We start from the raw sequence: 25,050 nt of genomic DNA on the forward strand, positions 1-25,050 counted from the left end.
ATGTAGGGTTATGCATAATTGTTATTGTCAATTACTTTCTCATTTTACTACCCCATAGTTTATTTATTACTTTGTAGAATTGCTTAGTTTTTTAAACTTCCAGAATATAAGTCAAGGGCTTCCTAAGTGACTCAGTTTTAAAGAATCAGCCCAAGTTGGTGGAATTGTACATAGATGCAGCCACTATGGAAAATAATATGAAACTTCCTAAGAAAATTAAAAATAGAATTACCATACAATCAAGGAATTCCATTTCTGAGTATTTTTCTGAAGAAAACAAATAATAAGTTCACTCTAGCATTATTTACAGTAGCTAAGATATGGAAGCAACCTAAGTGCCCATCAACAGATGACATGGATAAAAAGACGATTTATTTATACCATGGAATATTACTCATCCATAAAGATGAGTGAAACCTTGCCATTTTTGCCAATGTAGATGAACCTAGTGGGTATTATGGTAACTAAAATAAATCAGAGGGAGATGAATACAGTATGATTTCACTTATATATGTAATCTAAAAAAAAACACAAGTGAACAAACATAGCAAAACAGAAATGAAGTCATAGATAAAGAGAACAAAAAGGTGAAGTATCTGAGGGGAGGGGTGGGGAAATGAATGAAATTGATGAGGGAGATTGACGTACAAGCTTCCAGTTACAAAATACATAAGTTACGGGGACAAAATGTATAGTGTGGGGGAGTATAGTCAGTAATAATGTAGTGTCTATGTATGGTGACAGGTAGTAACTAGATTTATTGTGGTGATCATTTTGCAATATATAGAAAGATTGCATCACTATTTGTGCCCTGTGACCTAACATAGTATCAATTATACTTTAAAAATAAACAGGTAAACAAACTTATAGAAAAGAGATCAGATTTGAGGTCACCCAAGGCAGAGAATGGAGAAGGCAATGGCACCCCACTCCAGTACTCTTGCCTGGAAAATCCCATGGATGGAGGAGCCTGGTGGGCTGCAGTCCATGAGGCTGCGGAGAGTTGGACACGACTGAGTGACTTCACTTTCACTTTTCACTTTCATACATTGGAGAAGGAAATGGCAACCCACTCCAGCGTCCTTGCCTGGAGAATCCAAGGGACGGGGGAGCCTGGTGGGCTGCCATGCATGGGGTCGCACAGAGTCAGACACGACTGAAGCGACTTAGCAGCAGCAAGGCAGAGAATGGGGAAAGATAGAATTACCTGAATGTGATATAAACTTCTAGTTATAAGATAAATAAATGCTAGGGATGTAATGGATGACACGATGAGTTTAATGAACACTGTCTCATGTTATATATGAATATCATTAAGAGAGTAAACAATAAGAGTTCTCATCACAAGGGAAAACAATTTTGTCTATTATTTTGCATTTATGTGAGATGATAGATGCTCACTAAACTTAGTATGATAATCATTCCATGATGGAAGTTAAATTATTATGTTGTACACCTTAAATGTACACAGTGCTGTATGTCAATTATATCTCAATAAATCTGGAAGAAAAATATATGTTGTCTGCGCTTTCATGCAGATGAAGGTAATATGAATAGCAAAGCCTAAGCTATTTACTATCTGGACCATGCAGAATACAAGTTTGCTGATATGGGTTCCAGGCTCTAACTTACCCTGGTTGTCACTTAATCCTATTAGTTAAATTCCACCTTTAGTAGTTTCTTTAGCTTCTGTTCCCTTCTGGTGACTTCAGGAAAGTCAAGTCTTAGACTTTGCTTTTCTGCTCTATTTATTTTACATTCAATTCCTTTAAGAGTTTATTCATTCTTTTTTTTTTTTTTTAGTTAAAAAAAATTTTTATTGTGTTAAAAGTCACATCATATACAACACACTATTCTAGCCATATTAAACTGTATGTTTCTTTTTTATTTTTATTATTATTATTATTAGTTTAGTTTTTTATTTTTTTAATTTTAAAATCTTTAATTCTTACATGCGTTCCCAAACATGAACCCCCCTCCCACCTCCCTCCCCATAACATCTCTGTGGGTCATCCCCATGCACCTTATTATTATCATGGTTGGATGACAACCAGGAATTAATATTTGGCCTTGCAATTCATCAGGTCTTCCTCCCTCCTTGTCTTCCACAAGAAACTATTGAATAGGCGATTTGAAATAGAAGCATAATAGAGAGAAGAAAGTGCATTGTATTAAAGAAAGTATTAAAGTTGATTCCAAAATTTAATAGAAAATAAATTTTAAAAGGAGAATACATACACACACATGAATACACAAACAGGTACATGAATGACAGCGATTTAAGATATAGATATACAGATAATGCAGATAGACACATGGTACCTATCTATATAATCTAGCTAAGAGTAGGTTTAAATTGCCTGTGTGCTCAGTCATGTTAGAGTCTTAGCGACCCCATGGACTGTAGCCTGGCAGACTCCTTTGTCCATGAGATTGTCCAGGCAAGAATACTGGAGTGTGTTGCCATCTCCTCCATGGAATCTTCCTGACCAAAGGATTGAACACATGTCTCTGGTGTCTCCAGCATTGGCAGGCAGGTTCTTTATTTGTTGTCATTTTGATGACAGCCATTCTGGCATATGTCATGCGATGTCTCACTGTAGTTTTAATTTGCATTTCCCTGATGATTAGTGTCTGTTTTCATAGGCCTGTTGTCCATCTGTATGTCTTTGGGAAAAATACCTATTCAGGTCCTCTGTCCATTTTTTAATTGAGTTGTTTGCCTTTTAAATACTGATATATGTACCGTTTATCCTGTCTGTGATGCAATTGTCTTGCTATTCACACTGTCCTCACTGCTCACTGTGAGGTACTCTTTTCACTGGGTACCCTACTACCCAGGGTAGGCAAGGTGCAAACTTGGAGGCTGGAAGATCTAAGGAGCCATAGGATCTGCAGACATGTTTATTCTCTTCTGGCTGGCAAGGCAGCCATAACACAGCCTCTCTCCTGGCTGACAGAGCAGCCTTAGCAGCAGCAACAACAGAACCATAAAATAGCCATAATGGAGCCATATCATAACCTCATAGAACATAATCATGGTGTCACTCCAATGTAGCCCCAGGGCAGCAGCAGCAGCCAGGGCTTTCCTGGTGAAGCTTATACAGGTGTACTGCAGAAAGTACCTGTGACCAAGTGAGTACCTCGTGACGCACACGCACAGTGTTACAAATGCTCTCAGCTGTTACATAAACCTCCTGACATGCATGTGCAGTACTATAAGTGATCTCAGCTGTTGCATAGTCATCAATTACAAAACGTGGGGCGAGGGAGCCTGAACATGCCATCTTGGCTAATTTGCTCTCTCCCCACATGATAGATACTATTTAAATGAGTGGGTGTAGCTATGTTCCAATAAATATTTATTTATATGAATTTGAATACCATTTGATGTTTACCTGTCACCACATAGTATTCTTCTTTTGACTTTTCTTCAACCATTAAAAAAAATGCCAAAAAAAATCTTAGTTCCTAAGCCTCATATCAAAATGAGTAGTGGACTGAATTTGGTCTGGGGCCATTGATTGCTAATTCTGTCTTACAACAATGAAAAACCATATTCCAGGAAGAACTAAATGTCTGAAACAGCTGAATATGAGAGAAATAATAAGCAACTTGAGAGCAGGCATTCATTCATATTCATGTTTTTCTTCCCAAACATAGCTTTGCATGCTATCTTTCACATAGAAAGTGTCCAATAAATCCTCCCCAGCAAGAAGTGAAGACCAATGATTGTAAATTCTGAGGCCATTGATAAGTTTTCAAGACTTCTCTTTTGGAAAAGCCAGGGTTTCTCAAATGCCAGTTTGAAGTATGAACAATTTAGAATGAAAAGTCAAGAAATGAAACTAAGGTTCTCAAAAGCTTGCTCAAAATAAAGAGAGTATTAGATTGGTTATTGGAAGGGAAAGCAGATGAATTCAATTAATGTTTGCTTAAATTACTAAGGTATGTACATGTTCCATTGCAGCTGGAGGTATAACTAAAGTTATAGATTAAATGTGCGCTTCCCAGGTGGTGCTAGTGGTAACGAACCCGCCTGCCAATGCAGGAGACATAAAAGACATGAGTTTGATACCTGAATTGGGAAGATCCCGTGGAGGAGGGCATGGCAACCTACTCCAGTGTTCTTGCCTAGAAAATCGCACAGACAGAGGAGCCTACCAGCCTACAGTCCATGGGGTCACAAAGAGTTGGACATAACTAAAGTGACTTAGCACATTGATTAAGTGTAGGCAGATTGTTTCTGCAGGCAAAGGGTAGTGGACAAACCGTGATTAGAGAGAGGATGGGAGGAAAGAATAATGCCAGATTCCCGTTGAGCTGGATGAAAGGGAAACAGAGGTGCTTGTAACAGATCCATTCATCCTCGCTATGAATGGCACAGGAGTGACTGTGAAGAAAAGGAGGAAAGATACAAGATTGGAGATTTAAGAGCTAAGTATTTTTAATAGGAAACCAATACAATAAATGAAAATGACTGATTCCTATAGAAGATGAATATATATATATTCAAACTATATTTTGAATATTCAAAATATATTCAACTATACAAACTATAATTTTAGTTTAGCAGATCAGGAAGCATCGACACTACTTTAATTGCTAAGTTAAAATTTCCATTATCACTAATGGTATACTCCTTTAAAATTTTGGAAGAAGATAATTCATATACAGGAAATATATAATGAAATATGTAAGTGACCCACAAGGAAATAGATAAGTATTCATTATGAGCTAGAATTGTCTTTTTATTATTGACTCATTCTCATTAGCTCTAAAATCTTATTAACCCTTTTACTCTCAACGGCAGTATACGTTTCTATAAAGATGATTGAATGATACTCTTTAATATAATTCCTAACAGTTTTCCTCATTGGGATATTATCTTAATCTTCTTTTGCATCTCTGGTGTTTTTTTAGCTTTTCTTTTATCCCACTGAATGCCTAATGCATGTGAAATGTATTCCCCTACTATTTCTATCCTCAGAAACAAGTATTCATCTATGTAACCTGGAAAAAGAGGACTGTTACTATAAAAAGGGACCTAATAGACTATAATCAGAAATAATGGCATAAAGCACAGCAAAGAAAATTTAGGGTGACTGTCAGGAAAGTTTTAATGGCTTTGTAAAAATGATTGTGAGTCTGGTCAGGGACATCTTCTAGTGACAGCATACAAGGTAGGAAATAATTCCCAGCAGAGCAGTTTATTTTACTGTTGAATAGTTTTGTAGCGAAGAGGTGGAAATTGCTCCTGGTTCAGCAGTTGTTTGGCTGACAGTTCCGTGTCAGGTCACTCATGCTTTCTGTTATTTTGGCAGGTTTCATTGTGAGATTTTACATAACAGCAAAGAATTTGTAAACAACTTCCCTATATTCAGAAACTTTTATCAATCTTAGGTCCCACTCTTCCCCACCTTTTCATGCTTCTCAAGTACGTATTTTATATAGTGTTTGGTTCTCATGAAATAGGTCCTTGTCAAAGATGTTCAGGATTCTTCTAAAGAAAACTGTTGGGTGTAGAAAATAATGTTTCATTGAAAATTGATGAATGAAGGTAAAATCCTGTGCTGTGTTCTGGACATGTGCTGAGAACAGATTTCTGCCTTTTGGCTTATGCTGCCTGCGGATGGGTGCCATGGACACTCACTGCTGATGGTAATCTTAATATCATTGTGGTGCATTCTATAAAATGGTGTTCATTCAAACCCTCCATAATGACCAGAAACATACATTGGATGTTTAGTTTTCTCTTTTGTTTGTTTGTTTATGTCCTGGAAGCCTGGAACAACTGCACTGTTCAGGAAATACTACTGTTATATGTCCCTGGTGTTTTGGTGAACTTGGTACTTCTGGACTGGATTTTAAAAATGAGTGGGCCCTTCAGGTTCTTCAGAATTAGATCTAAGGGTGGAGAACAAAACCAGCAGAGCCCATACTGAGCTTCTCATTCCAAAGTGTTCTGGTTTTTACATTACTTTCCAAATTTTATGCAAGAAAGAGAAGCATCTTCTGTGGTTGTGCTGCCTGAGAATTATTTTGGTATTCATTTTAGTTACTAAATGCCAGATATGGTTCATCTACTGTCAGTATTATCTTTTCATTGAAAGAACTGTTTAGGTGATGCTGATAATGAACATTTTATTGATTTTGTTTCATGATTATTAAATACAAATGGTGGATGGGCTCTCTGATGAAAAATAATTGTTTTTGTTCAAATTAGAAAAGAAAGAGAGTATTTTAATTGAGCTTTGGAGTTACTACCTAGAGTATACAAATCAATGTTAGATGTGGTACTCAGAGATCAGGCCTAAATCATAAAAAAGTGCCACACTAGAATCAGTGTTTATCATTATATTATCATTAGATAAATATATACTTATACATAAATTTTGTGTAGAGCTCTCTTGCTGGTGGTTTTTCTAACTATAAATAAATTGAGAGAATTACAAACCCAATGTGTGTGTTTCACTCAGTCATGTCCGACTCTTTGTGACCACATTGTCTATAGCCTGCCAGGCTCCTCTCTCCATGGAAAGCTCCAGGCAAGAATACTAGAGTGGATAGCCATTCATTTCTCCAGGGGATCTTTCTGGCCCAGGAATTGGACCTGTGTGTGCCACATTGCAGGAAGATTCTTTACCACCTGAGCCATCAGAAAAGCAAACCCGTTATACCAGTGAATAAAAGGAAAACCAGGAGCAAAAATAAAGACCTAAATGACATTATTCTCCTTTCAACATCTGCAGATGCAAATCAGAAAGACATTTGTATACCTTCAACATTTATTTAATTTTGAAGGATGAAATAGAAGATCTAGCACAAACAATATAATATTCAGCCAGAAGGCAGTTCTAGGGTAATGGAACAAAATGAAAAAAAAAAATTCAGACAGATGAAAGAGTTTTGTAAAATTTCACCTTGATACTAAATCAAAAATAAAATAAACATTATGAATAAAAAAGCCTTATTATTTTTTCCAAGTTCCTGATTCTCCACAAATTAGAATTCTTCTTTTTCAAGTGGGTTTAGTAGCTTTTGAAAGGACTATGAATGTACCTTGGGTTTGGAGAGGCTCTAGATGTATTTAGTGTGGTTTCTGATGTCTGGTACAGAAGTTTCAGACTGGGGGATTTGGGAGGAAACATTGGACTTATTATGTGTTTAAGCAGTTACTGAGTTATGAACAGGTAGGGATGGATGAAAGGACTATATGAATATAGCAATATTCATTATTACTATAAATGAGCAATTAAACTTGAGAAAATATATTCTAAAGGATTATTCACACTAGTTTCTATACACATTTAATGAACTTAACTATGTACTGTATACTGTTTTAACTCTAGATATTTGATATAAATATAAATATATAGCATATAAATATATATTACCATATGTATTTATATATATACATGTATACAAATATATATAACTTTCTACAACAAAAGTAGTAAAGTGTCCAACATTAATGTTACTTGTCATATGTCCATATCCATTTATAATTTAAGGTGTTCATTTAATTTTATATTTTCTAAATTTTAGGATGAAGTCTGTCCCAAAGCTGAAGGTGATGAAATCCAGAGGTGTGTGTGGGCCTCAGCTGTGAATGTCAAGGACAAGTTCATCTATGTCGCACAGCCAACTTTGGATAGAGTCCTTGTTGTTGATGTGCAGTCTCAAAAAGTTGTTCAGGTATGAATGATTCCTCTTCTTGAAAGTGAAGGTTGTTTTAAAGAAAATTTAATTTAATGTAATAGTCATTATGAGGTAACCTATCAGTTGATTGTCATTGATAACTTGTTTCATTACTTGGATAAATAGAAAATACATAAGTTTTCTGCAAACTCTCCTCTTACTCTACTATTTGAGCCTAAGCAATTAAAGAAGTAATTGAAAGAGCTTTTGTTTTCAACAGTTAGATTCCAAGAATACTTTATAGTCCCAACATGACCATTTACGCAGAAATCATCCTCAGAGTTGCTTTTTATGTATAGAGCAAAGAGAGTCCTTCCTGGTCCATGGTCAATTAAGGTATCCTAGTTGCAATGGCACCCCACTCCAGTACTCTTGCCTGAAAAATCCCATGGACGGAGGAGCCTGGTAGGCTGCAGTCCTGGGGGTTGCGAAGAGTCGGATATGACTGACAGATTTCACTTTCACTTTTCACTTTCATGTATTGGAGAAGGAAATGGCAACCCACTCCAGTGTTCTTGCCTGGAGAATCCCAGGGACTGGGGAGCCTGGTGGGCTGCCGTCCATGGGGTCTCACAGAGTCGGACACGACTAAAGCGACTTAGCAGCATCAGCAGTTACCATCACAGAAAAAGTATTATAGCTTTCTCATTTGATTCATAAGAAAGGCTGGACAATAATAGATTTAATGGATAATAATAATTGAGTAGGTTTTACCACAGTAGTAAAACAAATAATATGTACATAGGTCTATGACAGAGAAAAAAATTTCCAATCTTGCCGTGTAATTTTTCCATGTTGCCATGATTATGGTTATGGAGACTATTCTGGTTTGAGTCATCAACTATTTTATCTTCTGCTCTTTCCAAAACTATCCAACTTGGACCATCTACTAGAATTCAGTCATACAACAAACAAGGGTAAGGATAGGATTTGCCTCCTGACAGCCTGGCTTCAGCCTCCAAGCCCTTGACTGTTAGGATCTATGGCTTCTTAGCTCAGAGGAAACAAACTTAAAATAGTATCCTGAGATGTGTATCAATATAATCTGTTAAATCAGAACAATAACTGTACACATTTTGTGTGTGTGCTCAGTTGTGCTTGACTCTTTGCGACCCCATGGACTGCAGCCAGTAGGGCTCCTCTGACAATGGGATCTCCCAGGAAAGAATATTTAAGTAGGCTGCCATTCCCTACTTCAGAGAATCTTCCCAACCCAGGAACTGAACCCACGTCTCTTGCATCTCCTGCAGTGGCAGGAGGATTACCACTGTAGCACCTTGGAAGCGTACATAGCCCATAACATTATATTAAGGATTATATCAATTAATGGATAAAAGCATTCAAGCATTTATAACAGGGCCTGGTATATGCACTGTATACTGGTTTACTATCAAAATTCTGACAGACCCTGAAATCTAACCATTTCTTACTTTTATAGATTTTTTTTTCTTGCATCAATATTGAAGTAGCTGTTAGTACCTCTAATATTGATTCCTGACTATAACAAAAAATATTCTAAGAAGTTCAAAATCACGCTTCTCACTCTAATAGCTTTTAACAACTTCATATGAATTCATGCAATCATCTATCCATTTTTATATGTATTTGTTAATTGTCTTTTGTAAGATGTGCTTGGTATCACAGATAAGAAGTATCTGTTTGAATGCTCTGATGTCTACAGAGTTATAAATTTGTGGTTCAGTTTCAAATAAGAGAATGAACAGTAGGGTCATGAAAGGATAATAACTGTCTTCTAGAAAATTCTAAGGCCTCCAGGGTTACGTACTTCTTGTGTGCACCCTATCTAATGGCTGTCTATCTAATGGTCAGTGTCTACTGGGAGAACATATTTTTCTGTATATTTTACATCCTATGTGTCTGTCTTTGAGACTGCTTGCTTTTTGACCAGGTTTATTTTACTTTGATTTCAGCAGTGACATAGGCCAGTGAATTACAGGCATTAGTCAAGGATTATTAAGAGTCTTTAGCTGGTAGGTTAAAATTAGATGTTCTTTCAGGAATAACCAGGCTGGTCTTTAAATTCAGTGTTCAAACCAGAAACCTACACCAACTGAATATGTATTACCTACTAGATATTTGAAAGTGAGAAAAGTGAACATCATTTATTATTCATGTAACTTCTATCTTCAGACAATGATGTAAATTTTAAAATTAATACAAAATATCAATAATGAAAATTCAGGCAATGTTAAAAAAATCACATAAATTATAGCATTTTCAAAGTGACTATTATGACTATAAAATACTAGGAGAATGAAAAAGACATACAAGGATATAATATTAAAATATAATATAATTATGATTGTGGATATTTTTCAGACATGAATCTAAAACTTACACTTTTATTAGTTAGAAAATACAGACACAGTCTAAATGGATTCTCCTGTGATTTTGGTATTAAAATATTAATAATTATGCTTTATTACTCTTTCTAGTCATTACCTATCTAAAGGTAATCATTATGCAGATTTCTGTTACCACAAGTTAGTATTGCCTGATTTTTATTATTACAGAGATGGAAATTTATACAATATTCGTTTTCTGTGTCTGGCTACATTGGCTGCACAAGATAATTGTGAGGTCACTTCATTTACCTGGAGCAAGTATTATTCTTTCATTTTTGCTGCAGAGAAATCAATTACAGTTGATTCTCATTGTTTGCTGATTCTGTATTTAAAACTCACCTACTCTCTTGAATTTATTTAGAACCACAAAACCAGTACTTATGGTATTTTGCAGTCATTCAGGGAATTGTGCAGAGTGGTGAGAAATATGTGACCAGACAGACATACATGTTTCTGGCTCAGGTTAGACAAGGAGACACTTGGTACATATATATATAATGGAATATTTCTCAGCCATAAAAAAGTAAATCATTGGGTCATTTGTGTAGATATAAATGGACTTAGAGACTGTCATACAGAGTGAAGTAAGTCAGAAAAAGAAAAAAAAGTCATATATTAATACATATATGTGGAAAGTAGAAAAGTCATACAGATGATTGTATTTGCAAATCAGAAATAAAGACACAGACATAAAGAAAAAAGTATATGGACACCAAGGGGGAAAAGAGGGATGAGATGAATTGGGAAATTGGGATTGATATATATACACAACTGATACTATGTATAAAATAGGTAACGAATGAGAACCTATATATGGTACAGGAAACTCTACTCAGCACTCTGTGGTGACATAAATGGGAGGGGAATTGAGAAAAAGAGGGGATATATGTATGTTTATAGTTGATATACTTTGTTATATAGTAGAAACTAGCTCAACATTGTAAAGGTTTAGTGGCTAAGTTGTGTTCTACCCTTGCGACCCCCTGGATTGTAGCCTGCCAGGTTCTTCTGTCCATGGGGTTTTCCAGGCAAGAACACTGGAATATTCCCTTCTCCAGGGGAAAAGTAAAGCAGCTATACTCTAATAAAAATTAAATAAATAAATGTATATATATATATATATCAGACTTTATTTATACACTAACAGTAGAAAGGATAAGTTCTAGAAGGAGATAACAGAAAGAAAGGGGAAAATCTGATAATATACCAAATAGAAAGAAATGGGTAAAGTTGATAATATGTCATATGTTATTATATTATTACATATCATAATATACATGTACCTTGTGTTATTATTTATTGTACAATTTATTTAAAAATACTCTAAAGTCTCAGATTTAGAAAGGGCAATGAAACTTAAATAGAGAAAACTCAATACCTAAGTATACTGACATGAAATGATTAAACAAAATCAAAGGAAGACCTAAAAATGGTAGATGAATTACCATGAGAATAGTAGCAATTTTCTCAATAGCTATAATGAGCATGAAAAGAAAGTAAAAAAATATTATTAAAGGACTAAGTGGAAATAAAATATACTCTGATATTATATGGTCAGTAGAAAAATTTCATCAACAAAATAAAGTTATATAAAGTTGAAACTACTCACTGTAAGAATAAGGAAAATAAACTAAGCTATTAAATATGATATATAATGAGCAAGTAAATTGGTAAACATAAGATTTATTAAAATATTAACTGTCAGTAATAATGGTATTCCCTGAATTTAAGGTCAACATTTTTAAGAGTGAAAACACAGGACTAAAATAGAAAAAAAACAACAACACGGTATTTAAATAGTGTACAAAACCATGTAAGTGGGGGAAGGGTTGATATTGATATTACTTATATTAAGATTTCTTATATTATGTAAGTTGAAATAATTACTAATTATTATGCATATGTTAAATATGTGTTTCATACTTCAAGAAAGTATGTCTTAAATATTGTATCTGTTTTTTTTCTATAATTTTGTTTAAAATTTTGGCTTAATTTTTCAGTTTTATATTTTCTCTTCCTTATTTCTTCTTTTCCTATTGTATTTATGAATAGGTTGTGCATTTAAAATAAATAAATTGGTATATATATAATTTATATATATTTATATTTATATTGGTATTTATATTTATAATTTATATATACATATAATTTATTATTCAGTTCTGATGAGATGGATGAAACTGGAGCCGATTATACAGAGTGAAGTAAGCCAGAAAGAAAAACACCAATACAGTATACTAACACATATATATGGAATTTAGGAAGATGACAATGACGACCCTGTATGCAAGACAGGGAAAGAGACACAGATGTGTATAACGGACTTTTGGACTCGGAGGGAGAGGGAGAGGGTGGGATGATTTGGGAGAATGACATTCTAACATGTATACTATCATGTGAATTGAATCGCCAGTCTATGTCTGACGCAGGATGCAGCATGCTTGGGGCTGGTGCATGGGGATGACCCAGAAAGATGTTCTGGGGAGGGAGGTGGGAGGGGGGTTCATGTTTGGGAATGCATGTAAGAATTAAAGATTTTAAAATTTAAAAAAAAAAAAAAAAGATTAACTATATAAACTCATATGTAAAATAAAGAGGAATGTTCTATATATTTTAAAATCAAAATAAAATTTTACAGCTCTTAAAAAAAAATAAATAAAAAGTCTTGCAAAAATAAATAAATAAATAAATAAATGCACAACCTACTCATAAATACAATAGGAAAAGAAGAAATAAGGAAGAGAAAATATAAAACTGAAAAATTAAGCCAAAATTTTAAACAAAATTATAGAAAAAAAAGGAGGGGCACAATTCCAAAAAATCAAACAAAAGACATATAGACATTACTGTATATAAAATATGTAATTAACAAGAACCTGGTATATAGCACAGAGAAGTCTGCTTAATACTCTGTAATGACCTATATGGGAATAGAATCTAAAAACAAGTGGACATATATATATATATAACTGATTTACTGTGCTGTATAGCAGAAACTAACACAACATTGCAAATCAACTATACTCCAACAAAAAATAATTAAAAGCAAAAACAAAAAAATTATAGAATAAAATCAAATATGTATATAATTACAATAACAGAGGATGAAATGAAGTAACTAGCTTATAATAAAAAGTAATAAACTGAATAATAAATATCTAATCATATGCATATTATAATAGATATACTTCCAAAATGGAAAAAAAGAGTCACAGGTTATGCTAGCATAAACTAACAGCAAAACATAAAAATTGATGTAACAATATTAACATCAGGTTCAAAAAGGGGCTATAAGGCACAAAGTGTTTAGTTAAAGCAAGTTACTTAATGAGTTAAAAAGTTGACTAAAAAATTAAAAATAGGAAAACATATGATTGCTTACAATTTTGTAAAGTGGTTATTACCATAATGCTAAGTCACTTCAGTCGTGTCCGACTCTGTGCGACCCCACAGACGGCAGCCCACCAGGCTCCCCCGTCCCTGGGATTCTCCAAGCAAGAACACTGGAGTGGGTTGCCATTTCCTTCTTCAATGCATGAAAGTGAAAAGTGAAAGTGAAGTTGCTCTGTCATGTCCGACTCCTAGTGACCCCATGGACTGCAGCCCACCAGGTTCTTCTGTCCATGAGATTTTCCAGGCAAGAGTACTGGAGTGGGTTGCCATTGCCTTCTCCGTATTACCATATTACTAGAAAAAATTGACATATGATCAAAATGAGAAATATTTGATAAATCAACAGACAAAAGTAATATTATACACAAATTGAACATAACGACTATTCTTAAACTAAAAGGTATATTATTAACTTTTGCATACAATAGTGATTACATATGCCTTATTACTAAATATTTCACTTTCTATGCATTTTCACTATCATTTCATATCACCATTCAGGCTGCTATAATTTAAATAAAAAAGAAACAAAAATACAGCAAACTGCATTGTTTATAAACAAGGGAAATTTATTTCTCAAGTTTCTGAATGTGGAAATTCTAAGATCAAGGTGCAAGCATGATAGCGATCTGGTGAGGGCCCTATTTCTGATTCAGAGCTGGTTCAAAGCCCTGGCGTGCTACAGTTCATGTGGTCGTAAACAGCTGAACATGACTTAGTGGCTTAGTGGCTGAACAACAGGCAATACATTCTTTTACAAAAGATGCAGAGCCAGCATGACTAACCACAGTGAAAGGAACAGATGTAATATGGAGTCTGATTTTTTCCTCACTATTAAAAATTCCTTCCTGGGAAGAAGACGTGTAAAACAGTGGCTACAATGATTTGGGATATTCTGCACAGATCTCTACTATAGAAAGGTAGAGGCTCCCTTAATTTAGGGAATGAAGATTTCCATACTGAGTACGTGCAATCTATCCTTATTTCTGACAAGACACTACTTTTTCAGGGATATTGTTGACTAAAATATCAACCTAAAATTTTAGATATATATCCCATAAAATTATCTTTTAAATAAAATCAAATTTTCTATCTTTGAGTTTGTTTAAATTCTCCTGTTTTCAACCATTTATAATTTCAACCTGTGAACCTCTTTAGAAGAGGTGAATTCCATAAGTGAATTCCATAAGTCTTCTGACTGCTTGGTGAAATAATACATCCTTATGTTTGTTTAACATGCCCTTAGAGTATGTGAATTTTAGTCCTCAAAAGAACATGTTTAAAGATGAGTTAGGAATATCTTAATTACTCTACTTTTACATTGGAAAATACATCATCTCTTAAGAATTCTGAACTCTCTCAAGGCTTTTCTCATGTAAATAATAGATTTAATAGACATAGACATTGAAATGTCTGTTTTATAAATTAATAATCCAAGTAATTCAAGTTTTAAAACCAGAAAAAAAAAAAGTATTTCTAGTTACTTCAAAAATTGAAAGAGAATAGCTTAATTTGTTGCCAGAGTCCAGCTCCAGCAGCCAAGGATTCAACCTGAAGAGATGGACGGTGCCGGCGATGAGACAGTCTCTCAGATTTCTTGGACTGCCTATTTATTTCAAGTTTAAGATTCTCTTTTATACTTTTACAAAAACATTAGGTCAGAGGTTTGACATTTTCAGTTCCCCTCACCCAGATTTATTATGCCCATAAATCATTGTTGCTTTTCAAACAGAGTTCCTGCTTCAGTGATTCTCTGGGAATCAGCCTTACCATCTATTATCTACTTCCTCTAATGTGTCCTATAGTTAACTTGTGATTACATTGCAACTCATGACACATTCCTCAGTTTACTACTTATCTTCCTAAATCCTGTTTGCCCCTAACATCCTGAGCTCACTATCTCTTAAAAAGGCTTCTAGCTATAGTGTCTCTAAAAATTCCTAACCTCTACAAGCTATAGTAAAATATGCTAACTCACAAACATTCCTTAAATCTTTAACTTCTAACTATTTTAATTATTTCTAAGCCCTAAATTCAGTAAACTCCTTTGCCATAAACAGTTTCCTCACTAATAGGCTTCAGATATAAATCCCTCCCATGGCCTCAAGCTGCCACCTATGGGCTCATCCTGGAACACTCTTTTGTAAAGGCCTTAAACAAATGTCAATGATTAACTTTATGAATTATTCTCTGAGCAGAGCTGCAGAAGGCTTTGTGCCTTCTCATGCTCCTCTCAAGAACAATAAGCGCCTTAATATTCGTTTTCAGTCAACTCAGCAGAGGAGAGGAAAAAACAAGTCAGGATTACAAGGCCTAACTCCTTCATCCCGGGTCCGTGCCTGCATAATGAGGAGAGGGGGCAGGGGCCGTGCCTCCGTTTTGTCAGTAGTGCCTAACGTGGCTCCCAACAATTTGTCATTTAAATCTTTATTTATATCCAAGAGCAGAGTGCGTTCTGAGTCAACTGCAAGTTGTGAAGTTAATCCTGTAAAGAGTAAAGCACCTTTATCAATTTGACCCCTTTGTCTCCTAATGAAGTTATCCTTCCTGATTCTATGCTGTATTTCTGTTGATTTCTTTTGTTATAACCTGAGTATACTATAGTGGCAACTAAGAATAATAATTATAATCAAATTTTAGTTAATCACCTCCCAAACATGATAGAAACTACTATAGAATTTTTTATAGAATGGACAGAGTGATGTGAGAGTGAAGTCCAAATCAAATTGTCTTACTTTAGAAAAAGAAAGTAAGAAAAATAACACTACACCTATTTAAATTTAACATTTCAAGTTTTGTTTGTCAGTTCTAGTGTTTTATACTGACTTTCTCTAAGAAATCATAATTTCTGAGTTTTTCTTTATTTCTTTTGCATGTATTTAACTTTGTAAATTGATATTAAATATGTAATCTTAGGAAGCAATGTTTAAAAAACTTGAACAGCATTGCTACATTTTATTGTTAAAATGATAAATATTTTCTTGACAACATATGTTTTAGAAACTTCATGATAAATTCTTACAGTAGAGGTATATTAATTTTCAGTGTTTACATTAATATCATTTCTACCTGCAGCTTAAAAATGAAAGCTCACAAACTCTTAAAGGAATCTATAATCTTGGTACTGCTTTAAACATCAAATGTTTATTGCTTCTCTCATTAATAATTTTTGTAAGAATGGCATGCAGGTGTTTTTTTGCATAAAAGATTAACTAGTAAACTGACCTCATTTTGTGTTCTGTGGAACAAAATCAGGTTCTGCTTGGATGCAGAAGTGGCTTATTGTAACACCTCGGGTATTCTTAAGTGTCATCAGCAGTCTCCTCTAGCTGTTAGCACGTTATCCTGAGAATCTACATCATTAGTTTAAATTAGGTTCACTTAATTAGCCAGCTGGTACTCTACTTGTCAGACTGATAAACAAGCTGTGCTTCACTGTTCCTTCATGTCAAGGCTAAACTCCAGGTTCTGTGTATCTTTGTTGTTATTCTCAGAACTTCACTCTGACTAAACATGCCATCTTTATAGAAGTTGATACAGCTGGAGCATAATCAATAGAGCATCAATTTTAAATTATCTGTAATTGGTTCACCACTTCAAGAAGTGAATTTATACTGATAAATGTGTATCTCCTATGTTGGAATTATGAGGGTGTTAAATTTTATAGATATACAAAGAGAAAACCTTCATACTTTAAGTAAATTGCATTCTATTCAATGTTTGAAACAGTTTTAAAATATTAAAGAAAAATATTACCAATATGTTTATAAAACTACAAGTAAAGCTGTTTGTTATTGTGTTATATAGTATATTCTACATATTTTTTACATAGGAACAGGATAAAAAAGTTACTTCATCATGATAATATAACAGTCTGAAAAGGTGCTTACATGGGAAATTTGCAATATGGATTTTAGGATCTGTATATGTAGATCAGTTCAGTAAAGTCGCTCAGTCGTGTTTGAATCTTTGTGACCCCATGAATTGCAGCACACCAGGCCTCCCTGTCCAACACCAATTCCCGGAGTTCACTCAGACTCACGTCCATCGAGTCCTTGATGCCATCCAGCCATCTCATCCCCTGTTGTCCCCTTCTCCTCTTGCCCCCAATCCCTCCCAGCATCAGAATCTTTTCCAATGAGTCAACCCTTCACATGAGGTGGCTAAAGTATTGGAGTTTCAGCTTTAGCATCATTCCTTCCAAAGAACATCCAGGACTGATCTCCTTTAGAATGGACTGATTGGATGTAGATAGCTACTATTAATTAATCACAATAATGAAATATAGTGATTTGAAAGATGTTTCTGAATATGTCTAATAAGTCAATAAATCTTTGGAAGAAGGATTTTGATGGCTTAATTATCTGAATGTCACCAAGACAAGCAAAGGCTGCGGTATACACAAAAGAATGGTGTTTATGGGATGAGAGAGAAATTTCCAGCATAGAGTGTTAGAAAATTTTATTTAAACAAAGTCCCACAGAACCATTCAATAGATCAAAATTGATCCCCTTTGTTCTATAATGGTGGTGGGGGTTGAATCATGTGCTGCAAATAAGTGTAATTTCTAAGTTTCTAAAGGCAAAGTTTGGAAACAATTATTCTAGGAAAATAATGTTGATAAGAAATGCAAACTATAAGTAATACTTAAGCATTCTATGTGCATAAGTTAATCTTGAAGTGAAAGATAAGCATATGTGTAATCCTTTTTCCCAATCTTATATTTCTGAACATTATATTCTGAATTTTTTTTTTCTGAGATATGCTTGGTGGCTGTGGAAACAAATATATATACATCAATGGTCTCCAAGCAGAGTGTATACAATAAAAAAGCACTGAGAGATGAACAGATGTGAGAAGGGAATCCCAGGACATTTTTTAATATTTTTTAAACTAAAAAAAGAATAATATTACTTTAAAAAAATATTTAATAAATGGAATAATATTGGATACCTGAATTCATCTATATTTTGGATGGTGGGTATGAGAGTACTTGGCAGGAAAGTGGGAGTTTTACAGTTGGAAAGAGTGGACATTGATTGTTTTAGTCATTAGGTCCTGTCTGACTCTATTTGCAACTCCTTGGAGTTGCAAGGCTCCTTGGAGACCTCCAGGCTCCTCTGTCCATGGGAATTCCCCAGTAAGAGTACTGGACTGGGTTGCCATTTCCTTCTCTAGAGGATCTTCCCAACCCAGACAGAACTCATGTCTCTTCCATTGGCAGGCAAATTCTTTACCACCAAGCCACCTGGATGATGAGCATGAGAGCATTTGAGAGTAAAGTGAGAGTTTTATAGTTTGGAGGGATGGACATTGGTACAATGAATTTATTTTTTTTTAATCTATACAAATGAGATAGCAATTGTGCACACATCAACAGACAGACTGTCATGAAGTTTAAAAAGTTTTGCATTTGTAATATATTTAGAGAAAAGCTTTGTTCATAACAAATCTTGTTAAGCATATATATTATAAAACAATAAAAATGATTAAATCATTATGCTATTGGGCATGATGTTCAATTTTGCAAATTACTTTTCCCAGTAAAGTAGTTGTTGTTCAGTTGCTCAGTCATGTTCAACTCTTTGTGACCTATGGACTGGAGCACACCAGGCTTCCCTGTCTTTCACCATCTCCTGGAGCTTGCTCGAACTCGTATCCATTGTGTTGATGATTCCATTTTCTCATCTCATCATCTGTTGTCTGCTTCTGCTCCTGCCTTCCATCTTTCTCAGCATCAGGTTCTTTTCTAATGAGTTGGCTCTTTGCATTAGGTAGCCAAAGTATTGGAGCTTCACCTTCAGCAATAGTCCTTCCAATGAATATTCAGGACTGATTTCCTTTAGGATTGACTGCTTGGATCTCCTTGTAGACTAAGGGACTCTCCGGAGTCTTCTCCAACACCACAGTTCAAAAGAATCAATTCTTCAGTGCTCAACCTACTTTATGGTCCAACTCTCACATTCATACATGACTACTGGAAAAAACAGCTTTCACTATATGGACATTGGTTGGCAAATTAATGTCTCTGCTTTTTAATATGCTGCCTAGGTTTGTCATAGGTTTCTTCCAAGGGCCAAGCCTCTTTTATTTTCATGGCTGCAGTCACCATCTGCAGTGAATCTGGAGCCCAAGAAAATAAATTCTGTCATTGTTTCCATTGTTTCCCCATCTATTTGCCATGAAGTGATGGGACCAGATGCCATGATCTTCATTTTTTGAATGTTGAGTTTTAAGCAAGCTTTTTACACTCCTCTTTAACTTGCATCAAGAGTCTCTTTGTTCCTCTTTGCTGTCTGCCATAAAGGTGGTATAATCCGCATGCATTTTATAATCAGCTGGCATTTTGCATGATATACTCTGCATATAGCCTAAATAAGCAGGGTGACACTATGCAGCCTTGATGTACTTCTTTTTCAATTTTGGACCAGTCCATTGTCCAGTGTCCTCTTCTAACTGCTGCTTCTAGACCCACATACAGGATTCTCAGGAGGCACAAGACCTTCTAGAACTGATACAGAAATAAAAAGCCCTTTTCATCATAGGGACTGGAATTCAAAAGTAGGAAGTCAAGAGATACCTGGAGTAACAGGCTAGTTTGGCCATGGAGTACACAATGAAACAGGGCAGAGGGTAAAATAGTTTTGCCAAGAGAATGCACTGGTCATAGCAAACACCCCCTTGCAACAATACAGGAGCTGATTCTACATATGGACATCACCAGATGGTCGACACCAAATCAGACTGATTATATTCTTTGCAGCCAAAGATGGAGACGCTCTATGCAGTCAGTAAAAACAAGACCTGGAGCAGACTGCGGCTTAGATAATGAACTCCTTATTGCCAAATTCATACTTAAATTGAAGAATATAGGGAAAACCACTAGGCCATTTAGGTATGACCTAAATCAAACCCCTTACTATTACACAGTGAAAGTGACAAGTAGATTCAAGAGATTAGATCTGATAGAGTACCTGAAAAACTATGGGGGGAGGTTTCTAACATTATACGCGAGGAGGTGCTTAAAACTATCTCCAAGAAAAAGAAAGGCAAAATGGATGTCTGAGGAGGCCTTACAAATAGCTGTGAAAAGAAGAGATGTGAAAGGCAAATGAGAAAAGGAGAGATATACCCATCTGAATGCAGATTTCCAAAAAAACAGCAAGGAGAGATATGAAAGACTTCCTAAGTGATCAATGCAAAAAAATATAGGAAAACAATAGAATGGGAAAGGCTAGAGATCTCTTCAAGAAAATTAGAGACACCAAGGGAAAATTTCATGAAGAGATGGGGACAATATAGGACAGAGACAGTATGGACCTAACAGAAGCAGAAGATATTAGGAAGAGGTGGCAAGAATACACAGAAGAACTATACAAAACAGATCTTAATGATCCAGATAACCATGATGGTGTGATCAATCAGCCAGAGCCAGACATTCTGGATCATGAAGTCCAGTGGGGCTTAGGAAGCATCACTATGAACAAAGCTAGTGGAGGTGATAGAATTCCAGCTGAGCTATTTTTAAATCCTAAAAGATAATGCTGTGAAAGTGCAGCCCTCAATATGCCAGCAAATATGGAAAACTCAGCAGTGGGCACAGAACCTGTAAAGGTCAGCCTTCATCCAAATCACAGAGAAAGGCAATGCCAAATAATGTGCAACTACTGCCCAATTGCACTCATTACATATGCTAGCAAAGTAATGCTCGAAATTCTCCAAGCTAGGCTCAAAAGTATGTGAACTGAGAAATTCCAGGTATTCAAGCTAGATAAAAAAAGCAGAGGAATCAGAGATAAAATTGCCAATACCCACTGGATCATAGAAAAAGCAAAAGAAATCCAGAAAAACATCTGCTTCATTGACTATGCTAAAGCCTTTGTGTGGATCACAACAGATTGTGGAAAATTCTTCAAGAGATGGCAATACCAGACCACCTTACCTGTCTCTTGAAAAGTAGATACAGAGGTACATTAATTATATATTGAATACTACTATTTACAAGGTATTATTCTAAGTGCAAAAGGTGATATCACATAGCTAAACAAACCGAAAAGGCCTGCCTTCCTGGAGCCTAGACTCCAGTGACTGGAGACAGACAAAAGAAGATTATATGTAAATTCTACAATATGGGAAGTGGTCAGTGTTATTGGAAAAGGTAAAGCAGCAGAACAAGGTAGATGGGATTGGGAAAGTTAAGAACAGAGGGCAGGGTGCCCATGGTTGGCCTCACCTACAAGGTGAGTTCTCAACCAAGGTGTACAGGAAGCAGACACTTGGTTATATGGGAAAGACTGGTTCTGGGGGAATATGCAGAGTACATCATGAGAAACGCTGGACTGGAAGAAACACAAGCTGGAATCAAGATTGTGGGGAGAAATATCAATAACCTCAGATATGCAGATGACACCACCCTTATGGCAGAAAGTGAAGAGGAACTAAAAAGCCTCTTGATAAAAGTGAAAGAGGAGAGTGAAAAAGTTGGCTTAAAGCTCAACATTCAGAAAACGAAGATCATGGCATCTGGTCCCATCACTTCATGGGAAATAGATGCGGAAACAGTGGAAACAGTGTCACACTTTGTTTTTTTGGGCTCCAAAATCACTGCAGATGGTGATTGCAGCCATGAAATTAAAAGACGCTTACTCCTTGGAAGAAAAGTTATGGCCAACCTAGATAGCATATTCAAAAGCAGAGACATTACTTTACTGACTAAGGTCAGTATAGACAAGGCTATGGTTTTTCCTGTGGTCATGTATGGATGTGAGAGTTGGACTGTGAAGAAGGCTGAGCACTGAAGAATTGATGCTTTTGGACTGTGGTGTTGGAGAAGACTCTTGAGAGTCCCTTGGACTGCAAGGAGATTCATCCAGTCCATTCTGAAGGAGATCAGCCCTGGGATTTCTTTGGAAGGAATGATGCTAAAGCTGAAACTCCAGTACTTTGGCCACCTCATGGGAAGAGTTGACTCATTGGAAAAGACTTTGATGCTGGGAGGGATTGAGGGCAGGAGGACCAGGGGACGACAGAGGATGAGATGGCTGGATGGCATCATTGACACGATGGAAATGAGTTTAAGTGAACTCCGGGAGTTGGTGATGGACAGTGAGGCCTGGCATGCTGCTATTCATGGGGTCGCAGAGTCAGACACGACTGAGCGACTGAACTGAATTGAACTGATGACTGACTGACATGTTGGATGAAGAGCAAAGTGGCCGGAACATCTAGATCAGAGACATAGGCAGGAATGAGGGGCGGTGTGGGAAATGAGGGGTCTGAGAAAGAAGACCGGGAGTGGCAAGTCATTATAAGGATGTCTGGCTTTTACTCTGAGGGAAATGAGATGACATTGCAGTGTTTTGGCCAAACTGGTGCCATGATCCATCTAATAATACTCACCAAAAATGAAAACAAAAAGCAGCAGCAAAAAAACCAGGTCACTCCTATAAAGCTATCCAGATTGTGACAAGTAGAAAATTAAAAGGTGGAAATCCTGAGGTGAGGTTGAAGATGGTAAAGGCTCCCTGTGCACTCAGAGCAGGGCAGGAGCTGCAAAGATTCAGTCTTTGGAAGGCAGATCCAGCCAGGTCCTGGTGACAGAAAGTAGGGGAGAATGAGGACAGTCAATTATAATAGAATGTGTACAATTTTCTTTAAAACTGAAAAAAATGAAGTGCTTTACAACACAAAGGCTTAGAGGCTTAATTGTGGCAAGAATTTTAAAGTGTCAAATATAGAGCTATTCTTTTACAAAAGCTAATGATCTAAACTGACAGATGGTTTAAGTAATTTACAAAGAGGACTAGCAAATAATTCGTAAAATCCAATACCTGTAATTTATCCTTTCAAAGGTTGGTCATATAAATAGGAAAATATCAGTTTTTTGACAGAAAATTGGGTTATGATCCTGAATACAGTTGTTTGGAAATATTTTTGTCATGGTTGTATGATTTCATTGCTGAAAACCATGTCAATGTTTCCTCTGTAAAATGGGTTATATCTGAACACCTGAAAGTTGTAAATAGATTTTTCCTAGGAGTTAAACACCTTCCAAACATAGTATGTCAGAATTACTTTTCATTTTTATCTGAATGTCTTTTTTTAGTTCTGGTGAGCTTTTATAACCAAAAAGCAAAATAAACTGAATTTAATACTAAACCTATGAAATACTGAAAGCAAAAATTGTTTACACATTTTGGAGGGCATTGAATAAACATCTTTCAAATTCTGAAGTTGCTTTGAAAATTTATATTTTCTTCCTTCAAAAACATTGATCTTATTTGAAGGAGATTAATCATGAACAACTTCTGACACCTCCTAGAACATATTCTCATAAGTTAACTTTTAAAAATAGTCTCTGCTTGCCATTTATAAAAGAAAATGTTCATAGTTTAAGGCTCAGTGAAAGCATCACCTCCTCTTCTCCCTCATCCTGTTCTTACATCTTCCTTTGATCTTCCATGGCAATTGTCCTGTATTTTTATTAATTAGACTTGCAGCTAGTTATTTTAAGTTCTTCCACCCTATCACCTATAAACTCTTCCAGGACTAAGACTGTGATTATTAATTATTAAATTATTACAGAATTATCAAATTCATTTGCTAAATAAAGGCATTCCATCTCTAAAACACTGAGATGCTGCCATGTACTTTAGTACAGTTAGTTTTTTCTAATAGTAGTAGCAGTGGTATTTTTATAATGTTTAACACTCACCAGACTTACCTGGGCACTTTGTACTTACCACCTTCCGTAATATTTACAGGAACCCTTTGAAGTAGGTGTTATTATTGTCTCCATCTTATTATAGAGGAAACTGAACCACAGTAAGTTTAGTGACTTCCCAAAGTGTTATTTCATTATTGTTATTTCAGTTTAAATGAAGACACTAAAATTTGAAGTCAGTTTCAGAATACACATTCATAACCATGGTGTATAGGGCTTCCCAGGTGGGACTAATGGTAAAGCATCTGCCTATCAATGCAGGAGACATAAAAGACGTGGATCCGGTCCCCGGGTTGGGAAGATCCTCTGGAGCAGGGCATGGCAACTCACTCTAGTACTCTTGTCTGGAGAATCCCAGACACAGGAGCCTGGTGTCTAGAGTCCCTAGGGTCTCAAAGAGTAGTTCAGGACTGAAGTGACTTGGCACGCAGGCAAACATGGTGTATACTGCCTCTTGATGCCTTTCCCCTGGGATTATGCTGCTTATACAAATGCTACTGCATATACTTGGGCCCCGTTTCTCCTCACCTTCCAAAAAATAAAAAAATAAAAAAGAATATTTCCTGTCCATGAAGTATAAATAGGAAGGCAACCTATCCAATCCAGACATTGTCAGGAATGAAACTTCTCAGCAAGAGGGGCTGCTCTTTCATAGGTAGGGAGGTCCCCACTTAGGGAAAGAACACAGACCCAAATACCAAGCCTGCTGATCACTTGCTGGATGACTACTGGCGAGACAAATGTCTCAGTTTTCTTATCCATTTCATGAGGATATTAACAAAACTAGTTAACTATGGACTGTATGTTAATATGGATATTAACTATGGACTGTGCCATTATACACTTTGTTGTTGTTTCGTCTCTAAG

At 35.7% G+C, this 25,050-nt stretch overlaps 1 protein-coding gene across 3 annotated transcripts in view; it reads left to right on the plus strand.

Annotated features, from left to right (window-relative positions):
• FSTL5 (follistatin like 5) overlaps positions 1–25,050 on the plus strand; it is an 873,413-nt gene that overhangs the window by 771,783 nt on the left and 76,580 nt on the right. For all 3 annotated transcript variants that reach the window (XM_069557498.1, XM_069557499.1, XM_069557500.1), the window contains one exon: positions 7,549–7,698. In XM_069557498.1, the coding sequence (XP_069413599.1) occupies positions 7,549–7,698 (150 nt within the window). The remainder of the gene's footprint in view (positions 1–7,548; positions 7,699–25,050) is intronic.

This window comes from Ovis canadensis, chromosome 17, assembly GCF_042477335.2.
Source record: "Ovis canadensis isolate MfBH-ARS-UI-01 breed Bighorn chromosome 17, ARS-UI_OviCan_v2, whole genome shotgun sequence".
NCBI classification, from domain to species: Eukaryota; Metazoa; Chordata; class Mammalia; order Artiodactyla; family Bovidae; genus Ovis; species Ovis canadensis.